Raw genomic sequence first — 18,035 nt, 5'->3', positions numbered from 1 at the left:
CAACAAGGAGGGGAAAACCACACAGACTGATGTGTCCATCCTCTCTCGCTGCGTTCTTCAGCCCTCTCTTCATCCAGAGAAGGTACTCTACCTCGTGCTGATGTTTTTACTTCCACAGATATTACGTATCACAGCAACCAGAAGCGTCACAGCTGAAAAAACACTGAGCCTCTTATTGCGTGTTGTTGCCCCTCAGTGTTTTGCATTTTACAATGAACAAGTATGCCATTAGTTTTAAAAGTCTGTGATCTTTTTCATCGAAAAAGCAGCATAATAAAAGCCTAACAATGGAGCTTATTTATAAAGCACTAAATTAATGAATGAAGTCATTCGCAAAAACTTCAAAAAATGGCAGTAATAATGGCATATAGCACTGTGAAGTCACCCTTAATCGCAGCAGGGGGGAATTCCTTCACTGCAAAAGCCCTTCTCTGTGATTATGACTTCAGAAGAACAGCAATTGCAAAAGGTAACCACAGATTTATTTGTCTGGACCGACTAGACAGTGTAACTGTTGCTGATAGCAACACATGAGTACAAAAACGTAGATTTGCTTTGCTTTTTAAATACTGCAACTTATTATAACGAGCATTATTTAGCACCTGATGAAGCTATGGCAATGTGAGAGGAGTACCAACACAAGAAGATTCAAATCACAAAAGCTATGTAGGCATAGCTATACAGGGTTCAACAGTCATGGCGAACCTGGAAAGGTCAGGCAATTTCACAATCACATTTTCCAGGCTTTGGACAGTCATGGAACTAATAAAAAATCATTAAAAGGTTAAGAAAAGTCAGGGAATTTAGTTGTATGTAATGAAACTGTTACAGCATTTTTTTGTTTGAATCTGATATAAATGAGAAACACCAGGCATGTGGGGCAAGAAAAAGGTAGGTCCTTAAAAAATTTGTGGAAAAGTTTTGAAATTTTGTCCATAAAAACTTGTGGGAACAGAGATTTTAGAGTTTTGGCTTGACATGTGGTGACTAATAGTACCCAGGAATCAAACGTGGGTGTATGCATCTGTTTTTCAAAAGTCTCTGTTTCTGCCCATCCAGACTTATAACACAATCCCAGAGTTTAAAAACTAAAATGGGGTAAACAATATTTTTAAAACTCTTAATTTTAGGGGTCTGAATACTCTGGAGTAGTGTGCACACCAGGTGAAAATGTAGCAAAAGTTTTGCGTTTTAAAATTAAAACATATTAGCTTGGATGTAGCCCAACAGACACATCACTTTGTTATAGGAATATAGGTATGAATACCCAAGTGGAAGATAGCACACGCAAACATTCACAATGAAGAATGGTTTTTTGGTTGTTTTTTTTTTTTTAATTACCCAAGCCCTTACTATCAGAACCAGCAAAGAAAACAGTGACAGCCTCAATAAATGAATTGCAGCAGTAAATGTCATCCATGTAACAGCTGTTTGGCAAAGCCACATTTGCATGCAGATGTCCATGTATTGAGCGTTCCTGCACTGTACGCTGGTTCTGCCGCGATCCAGATGTCGGACCCGGCTCTGGCACTCTGATCAGCTCCTTCAAAGGCCTTTAAAAAATATGAAGGACACTCTCTGACAGCCCAGGGGACTAACCTTCACTGCGAGGCCTCGCTGCTCGCACATGACATCACTCGCCGTGGCCTCCAGCCAGCGACCGTGGATGCGCAACACATTTTATGTTGCAAGAAAAACAGTGCAAAAATAGTGGAGTAAAGGGTACCAAGCAGCGGTGTCCAATAAAAGAATGCTGTTAAACCAGGCTTGTGAAACACTCAGTGGAATATTTCTCCCTATTGTGCACTATGGACAGTAAATTTAAGTTGGCCCACAATGCTAAGCTTTGATTTCATAGGAACGAAGCCAACTGCGGTAAACGTCCCTCTGTACGTGAGATTCATGCTGTTTGTGTGCGTGTGTGCGTGTGTGTGTGTGTGTGTGTGTGTGTGTGTGTGTGTGTGTTTTCAGAGCAGTCTTTTTACTTAGTTCCTTTCCTCACCTCCATTGTGCAAAACAGGCTAATAGCTACTCTGACGACATCCTGAAACATGAATCTATTCATTAGAAAACCTCCCGGACTTCCTCATGTTCTTCCAAAACACTCCAACTAATTCTGACTCTACTGGAGCCTTTTTGTCAGGACCGGTGGTGTCTGCTTCACCTGTCATACAAACAGGACATGTCTTTGTCTGATCTATTTGTTTATTGGTTGCTTATCTCCCAATGGCTCCTGGGGCAAGGCAACACAAACACAGCCTAGAGGAAGGGAAGAGTATCCTTCAAAAACTTCTTCAACACCCCATTATCCTTTTCATCCCCAAAGAGAGGGCACAAACAGGAAAAAAGGATCATCCTGCATCCAGGAACCAACATAGCCAACGACAGTTCAGTTCACTGAGGTGAAACGCTGACGCCTGAGAGATCCTAACATGCTGCTGACAACAGGAGCAGAGGAAATGCTCTGATGGCTTCAAAACGGTACAGAGAGGCAGCAAACCTCAGCTATTTTAATAGTTTAAACACCACCCCCTGTTTTTTAAACTCTCCAACACCAAGAGAGTCACATACAATTGAGGTATTATTATATAATCATTAAGTTACAACAGCATTTGTCGTCCAACCAAATGTCAGAAGAATAAAAAAAGCAGTTTTTCCTGCTGATGCCTATCATACACTTGAAGACTTTGAAAAGACTTTTAAAAGACTGAATCTGAAATGCTGATGCATCTAAGACTGTGAGTTTTCAGTCACACACTTTCAATATTTGTAAAGACTGGGATCTTGTAGGGTCACTATTTGCAAGACTACTACATTCCTTTTAAGATTATTTCCCATCCTGCTCCCCGTGGAAAATATTACACAAAACTCCCTTTCAAAATATATGACATTTTATTAATTCCTCACATCTGCAAAAGTAAATAGCTCTCAAAACACAAGATAAGAGGCAATATAAGTTGTTGTAAGTTTCTCCTCGTTTTTACAGTCCAAGAGAACCGAGAACTGAGCCAAGACAAAAACGTAGAATAACATTAAACGTGTTTGAGTTTATCGTAACTTCAAGATCAGAAAAAGACTGACTGACTCATTTTCATGACCACCTAACCCTGTGTTTTAAATAAATGTGATGCAAGTGAGCACCAGCGACTAAATCAATTTGATTTCATTGTTTTCTATCAGCCTGTCCTACCTGCCTGCGATTGATGCAGCGCAAACCACCAAGAGCGCTTTGAGCAAAACTTTTGCCAGACCCCCATTTGTATTTTATACCTGTCGCTTGTGTTGAAAGCAAGAGGAACGTCTGATTCGCGGGGTTGAAATAAGGGATTACCTATACAATATCTCCTCATTTCACAACAAAAAAAACAAAATAAATTGTCATTTGGCAGGAGGTAGGAGAGGGAGAGGGGAGGGGGATCATGCCAAGGTCGACCAAGATCACAGGCTCGCAAACCAACTGTGGTAAAACCGACTTTAGAAATTTGTCTGTGACAGTCAGAAGTTGTGCGGTGTAGGGCTGGCATGAGTTGACAGAGCAGCTGTCAGGCCTTCCCACCAGCTCCATCATAGCGCTTACCTTCAGTATCAAACTCGATGTTGTGGCAATCTGATTGGCTGAGGCTCCAAGGACAGTAGAAGACGGATCCTCCCTCTGTAATGTTAACCTGTCTTGTGTTGGCTTTGGGGGCTCCTATCACCACACTCGCACTGTAAACAGAAAGAGAGACAACCCGCAGTAATGTTGAATGTTTACCAAACCACAGGATCCATATAAACCTGCATTTCCTTACCAAAACCATTGCTAAGGTTTGTAGCTCTTAACCTGGCCTCAATTAAAAATTACATTCCAGACCTCCCACCCGACAGTTTTAAACATGATGCAGTACGCACATTACACCGCTTAGCGAGCTGCATTCTGACTCACAAGAAAAACATTTTAACAGGTTGCAGTACCGTCTTACATAATCCCATACGACCGGGGAGGAACTGCTGCTATGACATGTGCACATGTGATGCTCATAGACACTTCACTCCACTTGAGCAGTCAGAGACACACAAGGAGAAACACTCACGCGGTCACACATGCACCCCTGTGGGGCAGATTCAATAAGAAAACAAAAAAGCAGACAGGATAAGTGGAGTCACACTCTTGTTTCTTCAGCTGGGGCACTAAACGTGTCCTTGGAGCTGCTCTGCACAGCCACAGGAAGGACAGCCAACCACTTCAACTGACATGAAGAGTCAGTGAGGTTACAGGTGAGTCTTCAGAGATGAAACAGAAGAAGAAAGGGAGAGCGATGATACGCTAATGGAGAAAACAAAGATTTAAGCATGGTCAAGTTGGAAAACCCCTAGTAGTTAATGTGTCTTAAGTAGACTTCTTAGCCATTACGTCATTGTGGACCCACTTGACCCGACAAGCATCACAGACACAGTCGCTGGCATTGATGTGGGTAAAGCAGGCATGGGACCACTGAGACCAGACGGTGTCTAGGGGGCTCCAAAACAGGAAGAGCACACCCTTTCCTGCCCCAGATCTTCCAATAGTGCATGAACGTTTACATTTTGGTTAAACTTAGCATCCTGCCCCCCAGGGGAACTACTCAGCAGGGTCCAGAGGAAGACGGGGGAGCCAGCATGAGTCAAACCGTGCAATATCCCATGTAATCCAGGATAATTAATCCCACTGAACCTATCTATTACCTCGCATGACAAACGTTATGGGATGGCTTGTGGAAAAAAGCTAACAAAAGTGGGCCAGAGTGCGTTGGTGGTCAGCACAAAGCATTCAAATCATTTCAGCATCTCCAGTTTTGAAAACACACAACTGTGGGAGAACAAAGGGAAGGTCACAAGAGCAGAAGTTTTAAGTTTAATATTACACCGATGCTGTGGTCTTAATACCTCAGAAGTGATACAGTGCAACAACAGATCTAAATGTGGAACAGAAACTCCTGGCTTGTTTTGGAAAAGAGGAAAAGAAACAAACCGAACCGACTTGGAGAGCAAGAAAGTTTCTGACCACAAACACAGACGCAGGAATATCCCTGTAGAGCTGCAGAGCTCCACCTGTACAATGATCTAAATCCCAGAGAGGCTTCCTGGTCAGGGATTATCACAGTGAGACAGCTGAGGAGCTCCCTCGCACTGTCTCAAAACTCGCACACATGCATATGCAAGCAGACAGTAAGGGGCTGTTCACATGCTGCATTTTTTTGCACCCCAAATTCATTGCTGTCAATGCAGATGCGTCGGGGGTGTGCTCAAAAGCAAGCACAATGCCACAGTGTTGATTTTTCTGGGCTATTTTTTTGTCCTTTTGTCAGTATATGGTAAAATATGGATGCAAAGTTAATCATTTTAGTGTACGGCTACCCAGAGCTTTACATCTGTCCCACAGACAGAAATATTAATCCATTAAAACGCAAATGATTCTGCATTTTTGGGGTCAATGCTGTTACCAATATTGGGGAGAAAAAATTCTGATAATGATATATCGATCGATACTACACATATATACGGAATTATGTAATACAATTATCCCTCAGATGTGGTTATCAAACACTTGTGGGAAAGATATGTAATGGAGAAAGGATATTTTACAGTTAAATAATAATCTTTATCGTCAAAAATGACATCAGTGCACTACTCTAAGAGCAGTAAGCTTTATTGGGGATTTGACCAATCCGAACTACTCCAAGCATCTTTTTCGGAATTATGTTCAGTTAAACACAAACTTTCGATATCGTGCATATTGGACAACATGTAAGCCGTAAAATGATCATTTTAAGTAAGGGTGGAAACACCAGCAATGTGCTGAACCATCTCTTTACACACTATGGGCTTCAATTATAGGAATGCCATGTATGTGACACTATGCACAAGTGCCAACTGAGCAGCACATCTGTTACTGAGGGTAAAAATCCTCTGTTACAATAACATTAGTACTTGAGAGTTGGCACAGTGTAGGCATAAAAGTTAAGTAAGTGGTAAGTAGCACCCAGCACCTGCTTCACTTTGTGTTTTCATTAAAATATGCAACATGTGTCGCAGGCCTTAATATTTAACACAAGTAGACCACAAGTACAATGCAAAAATACATCTACAAGTCAGGACTCTTGTCATTTGCGAGCACGACTTATCCAAATGCAAAAGTTTCAAAGCAGACAGGAGAATAGAGGCCAACTACAAAAACATTTTAGAAATAATCTGAATGACTGCACATGGAGCAAGACATGGAGGAACGTGTATACACTAACAAGGCCAAGGAAACTGGAAGCCACAGCATCTTTTGTTGAATCAGATCTGAATGGAGTCCAGCCGTACTCGGCTGTGGCAGCTTTTCAAAGAGGAAAAAAACAGGAAATAACATAACAAGCAGATCATGCTTTAATCAGAGAGTTGGCGGTTGAAGCGAGTTTTCACTACCTTGCACACAGATACACGCAGATGTGCAGACACAAACACAGATTGATAGTAATCTGAAAGTACTGTAAATGAGGAAAAATTAGCATTTAATGGCTCTTTATCAGGCGAGGATCAGTCTAAACTGGCATTTTCTCCACCCTTCACCTTATCTGCTAGCCGTGAGCTCAAAAGGTAGAGCTTAAATATCATTAGCATTTAATGAAGCTCTAACTGCAGTCGGCTGAGTGCTGCATTACAAATTCCTTTGTGAAAGGAGGTGGAGGGCATGGCCGGCTCATGGGATGGGTATGCAAATAGATTTAATTGATCGGGGGGAGACGGTCCTCAGCTGTTGTGCTGAAGGATAGACTCATCGGGTTTTTTCAAGTCTGTGGCTAAAGTGAGATTGTATATCTTTGCATACAGTCTTTGGTCTCAATCAGTGATACTCAACTTACAGCCAACAGGCTATATATGGCCCCGATGTGGTGTTGGGTGGCCCCCCCGACTCATTTTCTAATTCACAATTAAAAATAAAGTGATTTGCACTGAGAATTGTTTTGTACTTTTAGTATACATAAGGTGCCGGAGTGCATAAAATAGCATTGAAATAGAGCTTGTTTATAAAAAAAAAAAAATAGCGCAGAAAAGTATCCCCTGACATAAGTCCTAACTAAACCTAATATCCTCATATCTAAGAAATATCCTGAAATCCCAGAAACGTGAACATCAAAGAAACATCCCTAAATCAGAAAAATGTCCTAAAATCCGAAAACTTCCTAAAACCCTAAAGATGTCTTGAAATCTTAGAAACGTCCTGAAATTCTAAAAACGTCCTAAAATCTGAGAAATGTCCTAAAATCCAAGAAACATCCTAAAGTCCGAGAAAGATCCAGAACTCCTAAAAAACTGAAACCCTGGAGAGGTCCTAAAACCCTGGGAAAGTTGTTGAATCTGAGAAATGTCCCCAAATCTGAGAAATGTTCTAAAATCCTAGAAATGTCCTGAAATGCTAGAAATGTCCTAAATTTCTAGAAACTTGCTAAAATCCCAGTGGCCCATGTATGTAGTGGCTGCTGCAACTGGCCCCTTAAAAATCAGATTAAAAGCAGGTTTGATGGGGATCACAGCAAGCAAAGTTTAAGATGCAGCCATGACCAATATTAACTGATGTTTGGTGAAATTTTTTGACTACTGTAGAATCTTTAGTTGCTTATTTGTTAGTTTCATGTTGCTATGGACGAAAAGAAAACCTATTTCATGAGAGCCAGGCTTAGGCAATGACCAAGTGAGGGAGTGGGAGGATGAAAAGCATTGGCGGCTTCAACATGTCTAGCACAGTCGACCACAACAGCTGCCATACAGCAGCCACTAATGACCCCCAACCTCCCCAGCAGACAATTAAGCATTAATTAAACTACTGTAAGTGATTTTGGCTGAAAGTAAAGAATGCGTAAACAACAGCTTTGCTGTAACCGAGGACTCAGTTTGTCTCATTTGAAGCAATCAGAAGACATTCTGCAAAAACATCAAAAAAATCTCACCACACCACAATTGACTGTAACCACTATTTTATGAGGGGTTGAGAAATTAGGGGTGATGCGGAGTGCTGGAACTTGCTGATGTGACACTTAAGTGCGTAGCTAATACGGTTTATGATGAGGTTACAGACGGAGGTTGTCAGAGGGCAAATTCCTCTGTTACCCCCCGCTCCTTTAGTCCAAACATTCCCCCCTCCATTCCACATTTAATTGTCTTCCACCCAGCTGCAAAAGCTGATGTCACTGAACACTATTATAACCGTTTTAAGCTACAAAGAGGGGGAAAAAATTTAAATCGCATTCGTTAAGCCTGCCAGTGCCGGCTGCCGTTACCACCTGCAGTCGTAAACATGGCTCAAGGAGCGCTATGGCACAAAGAGAGCCAGTGGGAAAAAAGGCCTTCAAACCTCAGCAACACCTATGTAAAAAAAGTGACCCATTGAGTTTATACTGAGCTATCAACACGTGCTTAAACACTGGAGTGGTTCCATATCAGTAAAGAAACTCAAAAGCAGTGACCTGATCGGAGCCAGAGGCAGCTCTTGACCTTCACAGCTCTCCCTCCCGCAGTGGAGAAAAGGAGCCAAAATGCAACAAACATCTCTGAAGAATCACTTCACCAGCATAATTAAAAGTCCAGTGTGTACGGTTTAGGGCGATTTTGTGGTATCTAGAAGTGAGGATTGCAGATTATAACCAGCTGAAACTTCTCCTGGTTAGAATTCCTTGTGTCCTGTATTCATTGTTCAGGAGATTTTTATAAAACACCAAATTATCCACAGAGGTCTCTTCCTCTCCGAAATAAATGGACCAGGTGATTGAAACCAGTAAAAAATGCGAAATAACCCAGCTAGTAGGGAACATTCCCACATTGGCTAGGGTTACCTACAAGTTGTAATAATGTTTAAAGGGAAACATTTAAAAAAAAACAAACGATTTTTTAACATTTTTGGATGTTTATAGAGAATGTTACTTTAAGAAGAATGCTCTGCGATCTAAAAGAAAACTTGCCGCTGGTAACAGTACTAAAACATTGTGTTAGTTGCACTGTACCATTCTCAGAATGTATTTACAACCAAAAATTGCAAGCTGAGAAAGCAGTTTCACAATACAAATCAATGTTTTTTTCTCCGAAGCTGTTTAAACAGGCAAAAATGTCCCAAAAAAAGATGTTTAGCTTTAAAAATAAGGGTTTTGTTGTAGAGGTGCTGCTAACTATAGTGGCTGATGCAACACTGCAAACACCAAATTGCCAGATCTGGAGTCAGTGTTTGGTTTGTCCATTCTGGGCTACTGTATAAACATGGCATAGCAACACGTTGCTCTCCGTAGATCCCGCTCCTTGCAGGTACAAACAACTCATTCTAAGGTAACAAAAACACAGCAATTTCTGTTTTTAGATAATTTTCTGCTCAAGAAAACATATTCATTCTAACATATTCCATTTCTGCCAATATATCCCCATAAATCCTACACACTGGAGCTTTAAATGATACCTGGATCAATGGGAGTAAATTTGTGAGTTGACATGTTGGAACAAATTAATGAGTAATAGTATGATGTCATCCTGCAGCTTTATTGACTTTTCAAAGCACATGTGGGCACTTAGAGTGAGATCAGCCGAATGACAGAAGCACAAGTCGTGTGTGATGACTTATTCTAGACCACATGGAGCCGTTCGAACTGTCTCGCGTCCTCTCAGAACCAAGGCCAGACAGAAGCTGTTTGAGTCCTTACGGCTGCCATATGGACGATCGTCTACTCACACTCACACACACGCACACACACACCACATACACATGTTCTCAGTGCTGCTGTCCAGGAGCCTGAAGATGATGAGAGTAGCAGTGCCTGCTGGGATGGCGTGTGCTGCTGACTAAAGAGAGTCTACTGTGCTGTGCTGAAGCCACATTTTTTGTTAACGGTCAGATGGTACCTTCAGAAGCAGATAAAGGATCTGTATGTTGCATTACAGGCCTAGAGCAAGTCTTTTATGACAATATACAATACAGACATTTCCAGCAGCCACTGAGACACGACCAGTATTGATCTAATAAACAGTCGAGTCTGCCGAGGATCTGATCCCGCTATCACCACAAAACCACTTCCGCGCGATCCTTGCAGGGATAATAGTATTGGGCAACAGGTGGCCTGTAAATCTAAAGTGCTGCTGGCCAAAGTAGCCAAACAATGCTGTTTATTGTCACACAGGAGAAATGTGAATTTTCAGTTTAGACTTGATGATTTTACGCTCCTCTGCAGCTGGGTGGGAGTCACTCGCCTGGTAACTGATTCAGCACGTCCACACCAAAGCTAATGAAGCGATTGTCATTACTTCCAACCTTTTCAGCAGGCAGCAATCATTTTGTAGCCCCTTTTTAAAATGCCATAAGGTCACACTGTTATTCCTCCTCATCATTCTGTATAAAAGGTACCATGGCAGCATGGAGGGACAGAGTTGTTTCACCTTTAGGCCGGCAGCAGAGGATGTAACAGCGCCAAACTGAAGTCTGCAGCAGGATGAGACCATGGACGGCACGGATGTACAACATGTTTTGTTTGCAATCCACCGCCAGCAGATGCAAAAAGCAGCTGATTGCAGTGAGCAGCTAAGTGAGTGAAAAAGAACAGCAACCAAAATGTCCAAAAATTGGGAAAAGAATGAGGACTGGGAGCTCTGTACCCTCCGAGCAGAGGACAAGATCAACTGCCAAACAACAGGGACAGTAAACAATCATTAGTGCCATGTTATGCCATTTTTGACATCATCATTAAGCCTTTCACACCCATAATACCTCTTTTGCTTCTGATGTTGTATCAAAATGTCTTCCGCATTCAAACATTTCTGTTAATGTGTAGCACCCCTCTCAAGGGTTAGATTTAGGGCTAAGGGCCCAGACACACCAAACAGACATAAAAAACGAGCTGCCATGAAAGATGACTTTGACGCTAAAGAGCTCACTGACTAAAGAAAAAACATCTTATTTTGTATAACAATTTTCTTTTCATCTCACCCCATCTTGACATTTGCCCTTTGTTTACTTCCCTAACTGTCATTTCTTTTTTTTGTCAGTTCAACTTCCAATCAGAGTGACTTCATTCACCGACAAGCTCCGCCATCTCCGAAGCTGATTTAACATGCTGAATCGGCACCCAAAAAAACCATACTGAGGGCCAACGATGCAGGACACACTGCAAAGACTAGAGCAACAGATGCTCAACAACAGCCCAGCGTTGACCAATGGCCAACAGTCGGCTTGGTGTGATCGGGCCAGAAGGGTTTGGTTCAGGTTTAGGTAGGGAGAAACACACAAATCAACACAACACAGGCATGACATCTAAAATCACACACTGGGACGACTTTATGACAGCGTTTAGGGATCTTTGTCACAGCACTTTTTTTGGCTGAATCTCTGTGTAAAAAGGGCTTGTGACTGTATTATGGTGTCCTTATGAGTGCTTTTACAGTTAATGTGCGAAAACCAGCAGCTGTTTAGTCAGAACCACCAACCATGCTAAAAGCATTTCACAAGTGGCAAGTGAGAAATCCGAAACATCCTGCTGCTTCCAAAAAGCATCAAAATTACTTGTGGTTGAGCCGATGCATTTTCTCATAGCAAACTCTTTTCCCACCCCCAAACACAACCCCTCCCTCCCCTTTCACAGTCCATGTACCCTAAAAGTCCTCCTGCAGGGAGTTTAACTGCTGGCGGTTCACACCTCACCACAATGCCCTCGTCAGGGGGTCCAGTCCTCTCACCTCAGGATAGAGAGGCTGTTGTATTAAACCTGTTGATAGGGGGGGAGGGGGGGGAGCAGCTGTTGAAACACTTTGTCTATGAACCTCCCACATCCTCAGCACACATGCATGCATACAACACACATCCAGAGAGAGTATGGCCAGATTTTATGTCTCATTTCCATCTCAAATATGAGATCTGATGCTAATTTGAATTTCGGCTTCACAGTGCAAACGATGGCGTCATTTGCTTATTGCTATAAAAAGGATCGCCTTTATCAAGTTACCATGGAAGTGAGTCATTTAGTGACCCGGGGTTAAAACAAACCAGGCCTGCTGGCAATCAGAGATTAAATCTGGCAAAGTATGAGTCAGGACGACCCTGACCAATAGCTAACTCCACTGCAAAGTAGACATGACGTCCTCCGGGCATTCCCAAACCGGTGCAGCAGACGTGACAGCAGGGTCCACGGGCCCTTTAAACACATCGTCACCCTCCACACTGACATCTTTTTCCAGTGAAACGCACACAGGCTCATTATTTAAAGCCCCCCTTTACCAACAGAGCAGTAAAAGCTAGACAGTCACTTTATGTTTGAGACAGACTGCAGTGTAGACATGCTGTGCAGACTGACCTTTGCTTTTCCCAACCCACTGGCCTGATAATCAAAGGTGCTCACTAAGTTTGACAACAGACAATTAAAGCAGCTTTCAAGAAGTCCGCTAAATTACGAAAGAAATGAGTCACAGTTAAAACTCCTCCAATGGAAAACAGTAAACAATTTCTGTTGTCAGACAAAGGGCTCCATTGTCTGCACGCAACAACGAGAACCTGGATGAAGAAGAGCTTGGCAGCCCAAATATACAAGATCAAACACTCACCGGTTTGATTTAGAAACAGGTTTGTGAAAAAAGGACGGCAGTGAAAGCAATAACAGAAATGATCATATATGGAGAGACAGAGAAAACATTAGTGGTCAAAAGAGACCACAGTCCAATGTCAATATTAGTTCAACTCTAACCCTGTTTGAGATGGCAAACTTCAGGAGAGTGACCTACATGGACCGGCTGACCCCGGCATGTTCTCGTCATGACCAAACCATCCGTGAGCTAATGCACATCACCAACACGTCACAGAATCACACACAGGGACTGGAACATATTACTGTCTCCATCAGAGCGTCATCCATCATTGGACAGAGCTTTTTAAATGGCACTATAGTCTCACTCCGCTCAGTTCAAGTCCCAAATATGAGTGATTAAAGGTCCAGTGTGGAGGATTTAGGGAGATCTATTGGCAGAAATGGAATATTATATAAAAAGTATGTTTTCTTTATTGTATATTCACGTGAAAATAAGAATCATGTTTTTGTCACTTACACTGAGCTGGGTTTGTTGGTTTGTTTTTTTGTTTTGGAGAGGAAGAGACCTGTGCTGATGATATGGCCCCTGTTTAAAAACCTCCTTTACATCTGGATCTTAAGTTATCAGGAGAAGAAGGGGAGCAAACAGTTACAAGTTGTCTCTGACATGCCAAACAAGGTTGGAAAAAAAAAACACTGAAAAATGTTCTGACCAAAGAACACTGAAGGAATTCTAACCGGGAGAAGTGTCAGCTGATTACAATCCTCACCACTAGCTGCCACAAAATCCCCCTAAATCTTGCACAATCTTTAAAATGTACGTTTCCACAAAAATGCAACATTCAACAGGCATCAGGAGCTGTCTCAGCCTTTCATACACTCCAAGCAAAGTCTGTTATTATTTACAGCCCCTGACCTTTGACTCTTTCTATCTCCAGTGTGATCCACTCCCTCATCCCTGCCTGGCACCGCAGAAAGAGGAGTCAGATACTGGTGTTTGATTATGAGGTGTTTAGGGAGAGCCCTCTGAAGTTCTTCCTATGATGGGTGAACATGGGAGTCCAGCTTCACTCAACATGAAATAACACACACACACACAACGAGGGACCATATATCCTCCTGCCCTTCCTGTGTGTATCTGACAAGAGCCGTGACACACAGTTCACAGACGCTATCCTGAGGCGTTCTTCCATGGTGGGCCGTCTGCCAGTGTCCAAACATAATTTCATTGCGGCAGGCCGAAGGGCATGACAGACCCGCGTATATAAACTTGTTGTCAAGGATGAGTGTCAAACTGGGAGAAAGTAAGCCTTTGTGTTCGCACAGCATTTATGGATGAGAGATCTTCGTCTCTTGTCTCTGCACCTACATCTGGCATCAGTCTTGTTGCGCTAATGTACCCGCTGTAGTCCAACCAGCGCTGGACTTCTTAAAGTTGGAGCCAGGCAACAGCAGTTCATCCTGACAAGAGGAAACTCCCCAAGCAACCCTCAACTGACCTCACTCCCCCACACCCTCCAAAGTGTGGGCAAAAACAAACGATAACAGGAACTCATCTCTGATATGCCTCCACTTCTAAGAAACTGCAGAGAAGTGGCAGATATATGTGGTTTTGCAGATAAAACGATGAGTCAAGATCTTAAATCCACCCTCTCGTACGTTTTTTGTTTGACATTTGACTTCTGAATACATATCATCCACAGGAAAATTACAGGGCGCCGAGTCGGAGGAGGCTACACTTAAACATTATTCCTGTTCTACACATAAAAACCATTGTCTCGCGATGTCCTCCTCGGTGTCTCGGCTGCAGAAAAGTTCAGATTGAGTCATCAGTGAGATGACGTCTACTGTGTCTCACACTTAATGAGTCGCGGAGAGATGATGGGGGGGGGGGCTAGACAGCGGGGGGATGGATGAATTTAAAAGCCCTGCAGAATGACATCAGCACAGGAGGAAGTGAGGAGGGGGATGCTGGAGAGAAAAAAGGGGTTCATGCATTCAAGCTTCACGTCCTAAATCATACCTCTGTCCTGAAGCTTCCCAGGCAGAGATGAAGAGCAATAGCAGCAAGGCTTTAAAGAGACGGCGAGGGGAAAGAAAGGGGGAAATCTCCATGTCTGAGTGTCTGGAAGTGGGGAGGAGAAACAGGGGAAACTAGAGCTGCTTCTGGCGGCCCACTCGGCACAAAGCCCTCTCTCAAATCCCAGCATGCTGGCTGGTTGAACAGTGGGCCGAGACACCAACTCAGCCAGGAAGTCTGATCATGTCTGAGTGAAACCTTGACTGCGGCTGCATAACCTTTTGTTAATGATTATTTCGATTACAGGGTTGGGTCCAAGGCTCACCAGAATGCACAGAATGGGAAGCAGCACAAATGCAGATCTGTCAGCAGCTGAATTAACCCATGCCTTGTTTTTTTGCTGCATCCCTGTTGATATAAACACTACATTCTCCCAAGACAGTCAGAATGTCCCACACTATTATTTTCTCCTCATACTAACGGGGTATTAGAGCCGGCCACAGGCATGTGTGCATGAGTTGAAGCCCCTGATGCCAAAGGTTTCTTAAAGGAAGAATGCAGAGGCAATCACAGCATGCTGGGTGTCACAGAGACCACAGCTGAGCAGCAGCACAATCAGCTGCAGCATTGCAGACCAAGATTGGATTATTAAAGGTTGCAACTAACAGGCTTTTTCTTAAGGGAAGAGCAGGTTAAAAGGTCAAAATAAAATGTCATTTTGTTTGCAATAAGATCAGGATTTAAGGGCCATTCCACAAGATTGTTAAAGTTAATTCACTCTTTTATAATAACATTATTTGACTTTGATGTAGCAGTCATTTGGCGCATAAATGCAATTTCCTGAATATATTCAATTACAGTGAGTTGTGTGCACACTGAGGGCGTGCGCGCTGTGCGTAAAGCATGTATCCAATGATCCCAGTGTATACACATAACTCTGATTTAATGCCAGAGCCACAACAACATCCCGCAAATCAACTTCCTTTTGGAAACTTATTCTATAGCTCCAGCAAGGGAGCTGTAAAAGTTTAAAGTTTGGCAAAAACATACGGTCTCATGGAAAGTTTGCACGCTGCGCACAACATATTTGTGTACAATTGGGGGTATCGGTATCATGAAGCGCCCGGATACAATTATAAACAAATGTTTCAGAGTGTGATGGAGCTTGCTTCAAAAAAAGCGCCTTCTAATTTCATTATTCTTTTATTTATATAAAAAAGAAGAAGAAGAAAATTGCACTAATTCTGTGTTAAACTCACCTTGCCGAATCAGCCAAATAAAAGTCAACAGCATATCCGAAGTAGCTCCCGTTAGGTCCGCTGTAAACAGCTGGGTTCTCCACGTCCAAGTTGAACGCCTCGCAGACAAACGGAGAAAAAGTGAGTAACAGCCCGTTGATACAAAGGAGCGAGCGGACAAGAGCGGCTGCTGTCCCCGGCGTCTTTACGCGAAATCGTTCCAAGCCCATATTTGAGAATAAATTAATCCACTCAAGTTTGTTTTAACTTGCGAAAATGTCCCTCTTATTGACGCTTTAGAGTCCGCAGATGAAGCCTGAAAACAGTGGTGTAAAACGGCTAAAACTGCATCCCTGTAACTCTAACCGGCCAGTATCTCATTAATGCTCCGTCAGCTCCTCTCAGCTCCTCACTCCTCTCTGTGCTGCCTCTCTCTCCGGGTCCACGCCTCCTCTGCTCACCTACTCATGATACAAGCAGCAGGGAGTTCCCACAGCCGTGACAAAAAGTTTGGGGAAGGAGGAGCCTGTGATTCCCTAAAAAGAAGAAGAGAGCACTTCTGATTCACTGACCTATCTCTGAGTATATGTTTACCAATGTGGTGCCAATGTGGTCACTTTGAGCTCAGAGACTTTCTTATCTGTGACATTTTAACCAAAAGAACAATGGCCAAAAAATCCTCCTTTCACAGTTATCTTGAGCATTTGTGACTGAAGATGTTGCTATAGAGGGCGGCATGATAGATGATGGGAAGGTTAACTAAACTTCACATGGCCAACCGATGCAGCATATGGTGGATTATGACTTCAGACATTCGAGCTTTTATCAATCAGTTGGGTTTTTTTGCCCTTGTGAGCACTAATAGCCTTCAAGGCACAGTTCATCTTAAATCAAAACTGAATATTTTTACTCTCACCTGTAGTTCTACTTAGCAGTCTAGATTGTTTTGGTGTAAGTTGCTGAGTGTTGGAGATATCGGCCGTAGAGATGTCTGCCTTTTCTCCAATATAATGTAACTAGATTGCACTCTGCTTTACGTTCAAAGTGCCAAGAAATACTTTTGAAAAACTCAACAGCAATGTCTCTTTCCAGAATCAGACGGTTACTAAAGATAATCCACAGACCTTGATGTGAGCAGTTTTATGTAGGAACTAATTTCTTTCTACCGAACTCCACCCACCAACCCCCACTGCCACATATCAGAAAGAAGCATGCATCTACCCAAGACTGCATATAAAGACGGACGAGGCACTTCATCCCACTGCACAAAAATGAAGCCAAAATATCCCCAATACGACTGCTACCATGCACCGATGACCTCATGGTCCCACAATATATTCTTGATGTTGGTCCCCAAGACTCAGAAGACACAGAACTATGCAAAAAAAACATTTAAATTGCCTCCCCTTCTTACCGAAATAACTTACAGAAGGGCCTGACATTTTCTCAGCTGATTACTAACGGAGAATTTATGTCCGTTTTAAACGACTGAGAAAATAACACTCTTGGTCAAAGTGATTGCTTCTCAAATTTTCAGACATTTTTTTTGGTGTTGCATTTTAACTGAATATTGTGCTTGCTCTTTATGCTGTGTGAAGGTTGTACACATCTGCTAGTGTTTATTGTAGGCGCATAACACACTTACATCACCTTCAACTGGAAATAATGACGGCTAGTGCTGTGGCTGCAATAGAAGTAAACCTGCTAATGTTTTGAACATCCATCGCCATGCTTTTAGGAATGTTATCATGAGAGAAGAAGTTGCATAACACCACTCAACGTAAACGCAGTCATCTCGCAATTGTGTTTTACCAACATTTTGAAAAAATTGCTTAAGTTTTGCACAATTTTGTAATGGAAACCCGCCTACTGTACATGCTGCCATCTTGGCCAGATCACTCTTTCAAAACAGAATTTAGATCTCAATGAGACTTTTACCTGGTTAAATAAAGGACACACACACACACACACACACACACACACACACACACACATATATATATATATATATATCAACCAGGAATATAAACTGCCGCTCCTCCACTGGTCAAATAAACTTCCCAAATATACATTTCTCATAATAAAGCAGAGACTTTTATTTACACAACTCCACACTAATTACACTTTTTGTCACACACCCTTGCAGCTCAATGTGTGATCCACATGTATTTCTATCTAATTACAGCGTTGATCCGATTCGGGCATATGATGTCCTCTGGTGCACTT

General features: G+C 42.5%; 1 protein-coding gene across 1 annotated transcript in view; it reads right to left on the bottom strand.

Moving 5' to 3' along the window:
• itga5 (integrin, alpha 5 (fibronectin receptor, alpha polypeptide)) overlaps positions 1-16,263 on the bottom strand; it is a 49,672-nt gene extending 33,409 nt beyond the window's left edge. Inside the window, exons 1-2 of the mRNA XM_042491202.1 lie at positions 15,831-16,263; positions 3,578-3,708 (exon numbers count right to left, since the gene is read on the bottom strand). Coding sequence (XP_042347136.1) covers positions 3,578-3,708; positions 15,831-16,039 — 340 coding nt within the window. The 5' untranslated portion in view covers positions 16,040-16,263. The remainder of the gene's footprint in view (positions 1-3,577; positions 3,709-15,830) is intronic.
• Between the last annotated feature and the right edge of the window lie 1,772 nt (positions 16,264-18,035).

Source organism: Plectropomus leopardus, chromosome 8 (assembly GCF_008729295.1).
Source record: "Plectropomus leopardus isolate mb chromosome 8, YSFRI_Pleo_2.0, whole genome shotgun sequence".
Taxonomy (NCBI): Eukaryota; Metazoa; Chordata; class Actinopteri; order Perciformes; family Serranidae; genus Plectropomus; species Plectropomus leopardus.
Note: the sequence above shows the minus strand (reverse complement) of the source record. Positions and strands in the feature narration are given on the sequence as shown.